The sequence below is a fragment of the Eurypyga helias genome, unplaced genomic scaffold (genome assembly GCF_000690775.1).
Source record: "Eurypyga helias isolate BGI_N326 unplaced genomic scaffold, ASM69077v1 scaffold7073, whole genome shotgun sequence".
NCBI classification, from domain to species: Eukaryota; Metazoa; Chordata; class Aves; order Eurypygiformes; family Eurypygidae; genus Eurypyga; species Eurypyga helias.
This window is the reverse complement of record NW_010239200.1, coordinates 9,502-19,953: the sequence shown is the minus strand read 5'-3', so window position 1 is coordinate 19,953 and position 10,452 is coordinate 9,502. Positions and strand designations below refer to the sequence as shown.

The 10,452-nt window shown below is 43.2% G+C and overlaps 1 protein-coding gene across 1 annotated transcript in view; it reads right to left on the bottom strand.

The window, feature by feature from the left end:
- The window catches only part of STOX2 (storkhead box 2), a 24,135-nt gene extending 16,188 nt beyond the window's left edge, over positions 1-7,947 (bottom strand). The window contains exons 1-3 of the mRNA XM_010148056.1: positions 7,927-7,947; positions 7,465-7,598; positions 987-1,139 (exon numbers count right to left, since the gene is read on the bottom strand). Of these exons, the coding sequence (XP_010146358.1) occupies positions 987-1,139; positions 7,465-7,504 (193 nt within the window). The 5' untranslated portion in view covers positions 7,505-7,598; positions 7,927-7,947. The remainder of the gene's footprint in view (positions 1-986; positions 1,140-7,464; positions 7,599-7,926) is intronic.
- Positions 7,948-10,452: the final 2,505 nt, after the last annotated feature.

Sequence of the window (10,452 nt, the reverse complement as noted above, 5' to 3'; positions counted from 1 at the left end):
GAGAGTTGGGCTTGTTCAGCCTGGAGAAGAGAAGGCTCTGGGGAGACCTTATAGCACCTTCCAGTGCCTGAAGGGGCTACAAGAATTCCAGAGGGGGACTCTTTACAAGGTAGTAGTAGTGACAGGACAAGAGGTAACGGGTTTAAATTGAAAGCGGGGAGATTTATATCAGGTATCAGGCAGAAATTCTTCCCGGAGAGGGTGGGAAGGCACTGGAACAGGTTGCCCAGAGAAGCTGTGGAGGCCCCATCCCTGGAAGTGTTCAAGGCCAGGCTGGATGAGGCTTTGAGCAACCTGGTCTAGTGGAAGGTGTCCCTGCCCATGGCAGGGGGTTGGAACTGGATGGTCTTTAAGGTCCCTTCCAACCCAAACCATTCTGTGATTCTGTGAATGATTTAAACAGAGCTATTCTTATGAGTTAGCTTACATCTAGCTTGAAAGCCATGAAGTGGAGTGCGTCTGCTCTGGCTTTGACATATGCTTTGTTCTCAGTTACTACTAAAGAAGTCCTAAACTTGTTTGACTATAATGATACGGGTTATTTTGTGAGTAAATTCACAAATAAGCTTATTCTGATACCAGTTTGAAAAAAAGAAACAAGCCAATACAGTTTGCTCTTTAGTACTTCAAGTAATTTTTAATATGTACATAAAGTCAGGAATTAACCCTGCAAATTACACCTCACATGAATGGCCCTGACAAAGACAACTCAATTCTCTGTGTAAGAATAAAGAAAAGGTGGTAAGATTAAAACCCTAAAGCCTTCTTTTCCTTTTGTGTAGTGTCTCAGGACTGATCAACATTCCCATCCAGTGTGAAGGAAACCCATTTCCAGAGTGAAGGAAAACAGACTACCCAACACTGCAACTCCCTCTTTAAGGAAGCCAAAAAGATAAGCAACCTTTTGCGTAGGGCTTGGGGATTCTTTAACTGCCCTTTTACAGACATGCACCCGTCTGATCAATGATTTATTAATGTCCAGTTACCTGGGAAGCAGGTTGTTAGGTGCTCCATTAGTGCTTCTTGTGTGACTTGTTTTCGGGCAGAGTTCATTGCTGAGATGGCCAGGCAAAGGATTTCCCCAAGTGGAATAAACTGTGACTGACTGATGGGAGACATGCTGATGGGCGATACATCACCTGTAAAAAGACGACAGATGAGCAGTGAAGCGTTTTGTTTAAAAATCTGCTCACAGAACAAGGACGTAGAGATACAATCCAAGAAGATGCGCACAGCTCTGTGGTCTTTGTACTGAGCAGGAGATTAAACTCTTCCAAGGGAAGAACCATCCAACGGCTTATTTCAAAACTCAGACACGGTGAACTTTGGAAAATGGGAGATACACACTACGCAGGCACAGCTTCTCAAAGGGTACATCAGAGAGATTCAGAAAAATGCCAACTAATTAGCACGTATGGTTGCAAACCCCCGTACCTGACTATCCTACTGGGTAACCGCACAACATAATAGTTGCATGTGTTTCTCTGGACATAAAAGGGGAGATTTCAGTCCCCTTTCAAAGGCTAGCAGTATGGATTACTGTTTCCACCTGACTGAATATTTTTTCTTAACAGTAACAAAGAGCAGAAAAAAAATGTTGCCAAGTTAATGAGTAACATTTTCACTCATTTCATAAAGCACAGAACACTCTTTAGAAGCACAAAAGCACCAAACACCTTAAGATTGATACCCTGAATAAATCTCTCCTGGATCTACATGTCAAATGTCAACATCTGTACAGACTACGTATTTTTTAGAACAGAAGTTTTACTGGCTCCAGGATGGCCTGAAAATAAACTTTGTTATAACTTTTCTCATGTTATCTTTAAAAATTATTCATTAACCCATACTTAAAAAGTATTGAAAGATCTTCAAAATTAAAGTTATAGGAGAAATTACAATTTGATAATACTTGGACAACTACACAAATACACACATACATGTGCATTTTAACATACTTTATATAAATACAGAAGTGCTTTTAGACTCTGCTCTGTACCTTCTCCTGAACAGGTAACAATTCCCTAATGATCTCAAGTAGAGGGAAGCAGCAGGTTAAAAGATTTCCTTTGCCAGTGGGAAAGGAATAATAAGGAATAACAGACAGAACAAGGGGGTGTTTGACTACGAATCCTTTTCTGGCCACTGGTCAGTCAATAGCCAGGGATTAAGTTTTGAAATCTCAGGAAAATCACCCTACTTCTGCTGTCATGGTGCAATAGCTTGTGATCAAATCAGGAATCAAATTACTGGAAATTAATTCAAATTCAGCCTTTCCTCTACAGTTTAGAGGATCTAATATTTGCCTTATTAATTCTACATTCCTATTACATGTACTAAACAGGAACAGCAGTTTCTAAAACTGATTATCAAATGCATTTAATCTTGTGTTATACTCAGCACCTCAAAAAATAAAAAGAAGTGGTGGGAGTAGCAAATTGCATAACTGCTTCAGTGAGACTTATGAGCAATATTTTTCAATACACCAGCTGTACAATCTGTTGTACAACAGTGATATGCATTACCCAAGACACAACAATGATTTAAAATACGCATTTGTGCTGTGCTGCCTCCTGATTGCTTCTGCTTAATCAGGCCTAACCAGATCACTGCCGCAGTCCCAACACAGCAGCATTCCTCCAGGTTCAACACAGTGCACCCCAACATCCTCCTCATTCTTATCTGACCACAGCATGATGACCTTAGAATATAACCTTTTCTGGATGTTTTCTATTCATGTACACCTGAAAAGTTCCTGCCACGTGGTTTACAAATAACAGCAACCAAGAGCATGGTAGGCAGCTTACAGGGAAACCTGAGAGAGATGCTTTCACATGACATGGGAGCAAACACCATTTGTCTCATCATCATCTGAGGATGGATAAAGAACATCACAGTTCTTATATTACTATTTACTGATAATAATACATGCTGTCACCTTAAACCTGTTCACAGACAAATCTTTGTAATCAGCCAGACACATGAGTTTACCAACTCTGATCAACAGTCACCATGCATTTTTTGTAGGGGATCAGTTTCTTGTCGAAAAAAGCATCAGAATTATGGTAATGATGCAGATTTAGCTAAACAATTTAAGAAATCACTGTCTTTCACACAGAGATTATCTGTGTCATGTATCCCTGTGAATGCTACCAAGTTCAGTTTAGTGCAATGTCAAACAGATTGGCCTATGTTGCCCTCAGTTGAGGTTTAACCTTATCACTAGGCTCCCTGGGTAGCTTTAAGGGCATCCAGGTGAAGGGCAGTAACTGCCTGCATTGTTTTATCTGGATCTGTATCTCAATTTCTTAAACCAATGCACTGTGGCAAGAGTATCCCTATGCCTGCTCCCAGCCACGCACTCACACTGCGGCCTACGGAGGTGCCAGGATGGGAGAGCAGGAACACCTCTTTTCCTTGAACCCAGAACGATCTACTCACAGCTAACCAGGATGATATTTAGGATGTAAGGAATGGGCCTTAATACCATAATTGGCTTCTAAAGAGGGTTATACGTGAAGCCCAGCAAGTGCTGCTAATTTGAGTAGGTTTGCTCCGCAGGCTCACAGTTGGCCTCACAGGGATGCTTGGACAAGAACTCACCCCAGGAGCAGCCAATCCCTCTCCCCTGACTGCTACAAGCCTGCAGAGGTCCACCTCTGGGATCACTCCCAGTCAGGACTTGTTAACTTAAAACTGGCTAAGTACAAGTTAAAAAGTAATAAAGTTCTGCTGGATTTTAGTAACCTTGCACTTCACACAGTCTTCCCATTCAAAGCTGGCCTCCAGCATGCAACTGGTTTTCTAGGTTAGCGTGCAGAAAACAGTCAGTCTGCACATCTGACCCCTGCCAGTTGGGCTCTTGTCAACAGGAACAAGCCAAGAGTCTCCACCAAAATACTAACGATCCTGCACATAACTCATCAATATAAAACATTCTGTATCAGTTCCTTAACATTAACACCATCTCTAGCAAAGCATGCTACGGTTAGTATGCCAGGGCAACATACATCCTGCTTGCAAATATTTGGGAGCTTAACAACCATCTAATAAACTATAAAGACGACTATAATCATCCATAAAATCATAATTTAATTGGCTTTAAATGCAACAGAAATGGCCAACAAATATTGGTTTATGTGAGTGCCTTTCTTTCTGTTTTGTAAGGGACTATTGCCAGTTAAGCCTTATTATTTCCCACTGAGTGCTTTTCAGCCTTCTTCGTTATGACAAGGGAACTCTTGTTTCACCTCCGTTGTGCCAGAATTACCTCCACAGCTTGCTGTTCATAACTGTCTGCTGGGGAGAATTACTGGCTCTTGGTTTAAAAAGGCTAGCACACATCTGTAAAACTTTCAGCAGACCTAGTGATAGGAAGCCAAAACCCCCTCACGCAGGGAGGCTCTTACTTGCCAAGTTTTATCCTAACTATCCTGTGGCTCTGGGAAATTACAAGCGCTCTGTGGTTATAGTTAAGTGAGCAAACCTCTTTGGTGCACAACAGAAAATATCTTGCGTCTACGATTTAATATATTAACACCAATTACGTACATAAATACTGTTTAGCCTCTTGAACAGAAGGTTTACTACAACTTCTTTAGGAAAGAGCTGCTTAAAAAATCAAATATGCTTTTCCTATTTTTTTTAAGACCACATCACTTACATAAAACATCTAGCATATGGCTCCTGTTAGCTCTGACTGATGCTTGTCTCAAGCAGCTTTCTTTTGAAATCAAATTACTCTCCTTGACTTTCATATGTTTATGTTCCCAATTAAATGAAAACTGGAGCTCAGAAAGCAGTTTGCACCAGCTGACGGCATGTTTAGTTTAAATACAATATAGACATACATAGTTGGAGCTCTGTTTCTACAGCGTCCTTCCAAACTTTTCTCTAAAGAATAAAAATTAACCCCTACGTTTTCTAGCCTTCTTGTTTTGCATGGCACTTAATTTTCAAAGATATCTAAACAAATAATGAAGGGGATTTGTCCTCATTTATGCCTTGAGGATTTGTAGTGCTACCCTGTGGGAAAAGAAGAATTATTACTTAGAATAAAAAATTGTGTAGCACATAAAATAGACAGTTCTTACACAGCACATTCCTTCAGCGGATTTCAAACCATTCCAAAAAACCGGGTAGCCATAACCACCCTTAACATACAGATGAGAGAGTGATGGTCTGTAACAGAGCGGGGAATGTAAACTCACACATCTTGAATCCACACCAGCCAGAACCTTCCCCCTGTGCCAGTTTATCCAGTGTCTCTCTCCTCTGAAAGTCTGGGTACTATCAGCAATTAAACTACCAACTACATACTGATGACAGCATTTTTATTAGTGATTCTGCTGTTGGAAAGAAGTGACCTGGAAGCCAAACTCCTTGCCTCATGAAGTTTGCATGAAGACTGTTTGACAAATCACCTCTTGGCTTATAAATGGAACCAAATCAACACAGCCATTGTGAAGGAAAATTAAGGAAATTACAACGCAAAGTCACACTGGTTTAGAATTTATACATGCTATTCCCCCAAAATGGGGAAGAGGCCCTCTGATTACACTCTGCATCCTGTAAAGGATCGGAAGCCAAAGCCTAGTTTCTCTTCTCCGTCCAGCCTCTCAACACCTTTTAAACCTTTTGTTTTCTATGGATCAAGACAAACTTTAAATATGATTTTTAGCCTGGTTTCCACAGGAAATGAGGCTTGCACAATCGCAGTCTGTGTGCATGCAGGTGCCAGAGAGGTGGAGCCTCACTAGACAACAGAGATTTTAAAACAAGTGTCTGCTATGCATGCTCCATCTGCACAGAGCTTCAGGCATAGCTACCTCCCACTAGACAGGAGAGAATCCAGTCAAAAAACCCTTGTCAAGGGAAATCTGACTTCACTACTTTTGCTGCTTACAGAACTACATTATTAACCAGACACCATCAAACTAGAGTACAGTAACTTCATGGCACGTCATGATTATAGAGGTGGTCGCAACAGAAATCTCCTACACAAATGTTACTGCCAACAGCCTGTCCTGGTCAACACTCACCTCTGATTTCCCTTGGGGGAGAACTACATAAAGGTCATCTTCAAACAAAAGGTAGCTAACAAAGCCAAAACTACTGGTAATGGGCAAAAAGAGGGCTCTTCAGCCTAGAATATTATCACTTTTTTTTTCCCAAGAATACCATAAGTGAAAAGCTGCTTCTAGAAAAACGTCATTTTCAGATCTACTTAAAAGGACAACAGATACTGAAGTTACCTGCCTGCCTGGGTTGCACATTACCCCTTTTTCTCCCAAACCCCAACGTGACTGAATCACTCTAATTATAGAATACTTACATAGATGTAACGAACAAAACCTTCCTTACGTGAACTCACAACAATGATATGTAATTGCCATTTTAAGCCAGACAATGTTTCCATCTGATTAAACAAGAGGGAACAGGAAGAATATGCAGATTGCTGTGGCATTACCCAGATCACTCTGAAATACCTTGGATCTGCACTAGAACACTAACAGAGAAAAGAACACATTGTACCGGCAAAATCTGAAATAAAGAAAATGAAAAGGTGTGTTGCTTGCATTGCTCTCAGCCATAGCTAAATCCTCCTTTTAAACCACACTTCCTGGAGCGTTTGATGAACAAAGCTGCAGGTTGTGTTTACCAGACAGTCACACGTATCAGAGGACTGCTAACAATAAGAAAAATTACATTTAAGATTTGTCCATTTATTCCCCTTTAAGAGTAGCTTAAAGAAAGGCTCGACAAATGCAGTGACACGCTTGCTACCCAGCACGTGGCTCCTGCCCCTCTGACATGGATGCACACCAAAACATACTTTCCCCTGAAGACACAGATACGAACGCCTCGAGAACGTGACCTGGCAGTGTGATCACTCCACTCCTAACCAGCCTGAAGAGAACACAGCAACCCCAGTAACGACCGACGATCTGGCAACACTTGCCTCTGAACAAAGTTCTACTCCCTTGCCAGTTATCAACTTCAACCCTGTAAACTGACCTGTTTAACCATTCGGACACGGCTAAAATCACGATCTCCCTGTTCACCAAGTGCCACTAACTCTCAGAAACTGGTGCTAAATTGCCCACACTCAGCAGGCTTGTCTTCCGTGCATTCACGCCACGTATTTCCTGTGATTTAGATTTCCTTTTCTTTGTTCATGTCCTGTGGCCAGCTGCGTCCTGGTCCAAAGTGATACCCCAGCACGTGTTACGACTGTGATCATTAAAAGTTTCTGCTGGAGCACGGAACTTTCCCAGAGGATTCAGCTGAGGAGATTCTGGTGGCAGTGCTTATCCTGGGAAGGAGGAGGGTGGGACTGTGTTTTTTTAATATATTGTGTGCTTTAGAATGTGTTTCTTCAAACAGTATTTTTCAAATGCATATTTTAATAAATGTCCATGTCTACATTCCCGGCACACAATATGTTAAAAAAGGGGGACTTACCTGAACCCCTATGGTCTGGTTCCATGCTCCAGTACAGCATCCAGAGTAGCTGTGATGTAACAACAATGAGCGTACTGGGGCTTTCTATCACTGTGGAAGCTAGCTGGCTGCAGCATGGGTCAGTGCCACAGGACCTGAAAGAAGAAAAACAAAGCATGCTTTTAGGCAGTAATACGCTGAACACCCACCTCTTAAAGCAGGAAACAAGGGCTTCCAGAAAACTGAAAAGAATGCAGTATCTATGCAAGTCCAAGGAAAGGAATCCTGTATCACACAACTCCCACATAAGCACAAGAAACAAAGGGTTAAGAAATGACAGGGGAGGTGGAGGTAGAGAATCTAAAAGGGACTACAAATATAACTCCCACACGGTGTTTTGAAAACATCTCTCTCTTTTGCCCTATTTCCACAGAATGGCTGGAATCACGTTTTGACACCACCCCCTGTTCCAAAGGCACTCACAGGCTTCGCAAAGCACCTCTCCACTGCAGTGCCTCAGGATTCTGCAGTGTCACTCCTCTTCTCCCTGGCTCTCTGCAAAGTGAAGTCATAGGAATGGATCAGCCAACCTGACTTCTCACTACCCTGCCCAGAATCCTTTGTGAACTGAAATGAGTCATCGCTCTGAAAAAATCCACAGCGCAACGTTCCAGGTTTCTCTGGCTTCTTTGTCTTTGAATCGAAGTGCCTCTGCTTCTGGAACAGTGCCCAGCTGCATTGTACAGGATAACAAGCCAGCCTCCTCATTAAGTGGACAAGAAAGCTATTTACATGCATTAGCAAAGACAAGTTACAGCTTTAACCCTCTAGCCAAGATGAAAAAATTACCCCTAACCTACCTTCCTGATGCAATACACAACCCCCCCAGCACACAAAACCACAAATGCACAGACATGCACACACACACTTGCACTGAGCAGTTATTTCCTTAAATTATTCACCATTTACCGTGACACTTACCAGTTTTTACTCTATTGATTAAAAAGGAAGATTTATTCTCCTCTGTCAGCCCTGAAGAATGCTGCAGACCTGCACATAACAAACAGCTCTCCCGTACACTGGATCAAAGTTGTGCTGCTGCAAACTGCTTATCTAAAAATTAGAAGCAGCGGACAAGTTCTTGCAAGCTCCTTTTTCATCATCCCATTCACCATTTGGGCTCACAACAAAGTGAGCCCTGAAACCATGCCAGACTGAAAATGTCAAACTGCTCCGAGTGCGGAGAGCCAGCGGAGCTGCTGCAGCTTCTGCTGCTCCTGACAAAGAAGATAGTGCTCGGAACGGGGTCACTGTGTCAGGATCTCACTCCCGGTGCTAGGTTTTCCTTTGCTGGGTGAGGATACGCCAGGCTGAAGCATCGGGAAAACACAGAAGAGGAGGTAGGAACGGTGTGTGATGACAGACAGATGCTGCTGTTTTGGAGAAACATTTTCAGTTGTTTGGGGATTTTCTTCGAAAAGAAGGAAATGTTTCAAATTGCCTTTACGGCAAAAGAACTAATTCTAGTCATGATCTAGTTATCAAAATGAAAAGACCAATAATGCAGAAACAGAGGGGCAAACAAAAAAGAGCAGTGCTGCCACAAGGCACTTCTTTAAAGGCTCCTGTATCCTAAGCACTCTGAAATGGTTTCAAGCGTAGTAGGCACGTAATCCATAGAATCCTGAAACGCAGCACTGTAAGACTCACCTGTGCTGTGCTGGAACAGGCAGTTCTCTGAGGTTCTCCCCTAAAGCGACACACCGGGTGCTCTGGACTGAATTAAGTACAAAGACCACCACCTCCCTGTGCTGCAAGCCCTAGCCTTACAACTACTCCGGCAGAGGAAGAGTCAAACCGAGCCTAAAACAGGTCTGCGGGAGTGTTTGGAGAGGACAAGTGAATAGCTGTGTTACACAACTCACAGGTCTGTGGTGACTGTCACGCAGCAAAGCTGTATTATGAACAGGCGAATTTCCAAGGTAAGGTAAGCTGGGTGCTTTGCTACACCTGCAGTTACACGGCAGCCAAGATCGCAACATTAAAAAGCTGGGCTTTTGTTATACACACAGTCATCAATTTCTGTGTTCTCTGAAAGGCTTCATTCCAGGAAATCTTCCTTCAACTTTACAGGAGTTTTGCCTTCCCTGGGGCTGCAGGATCAGCCGCAAAGCCTCTAATGAATCCAACTTGGCATTTGCAATGTCTGGGTCCCCCAGGATCATCCTGCAGAAACTCCTGTTTGTCTGCTAAGCCCACACCCACTTCACAGCAACAAAACTCATTCCAAGAAGAAAAATTTCTGTGGGCTTAAAAGTGAATTACAACAGGCACCTTCTGAATGAGAAAAAAACGAGCTCCAATCTGCTTTCCCCGTGCACCAGACAGCACTCATGCAAAGCTAAGTAGCTGGGCCTGCGCGTGCAGTACTTACTGTTTCCACACAGACGCGCAAGTTCTTGCAGCAGCAGTCATGCTACTATCACCAAAGTTAAAATACTGGCAGAACAAAGAGAGAGGTAATGCCACAACCCAAATACCCTTTCTCTCTAACAGATTTCTCTAGCACTTGAACCCAAATTACATACTCTGAACAGACGGACTCAATCGCAAGCTCTTTGATTGAGACAATTCCTCTTGCACATGTGAGGCCCTACAGACACCTAGAATTCAGAGTGTGCACCTGTACCTAGGATGCACGCACATCGTGCACCTAGCCATGCCTTTACCCAAATTCATCAGCTCACAGCACCATTACACAGCCCTTTAATCAGTAGTAAGAACAGCAAGAAGTGCCTGATACCCCACAGGGTCACAAGTCCTGCCAGCAAACCTGCTCCAGCCTGGGCTCCTCTCTCCATGGATCCACAGCTCCTGCCAGGAGCCTGCTCCAGTGTGGGATTCCCACAAGAACACAGCCTCCTTTGGGCATCCCCCTGCTCCCGCGTGGGGTCCTCCCTGGGCTGCTGGGAGGTGACTGCTCTCCCATGACCCTCCGTGGCTGGACGG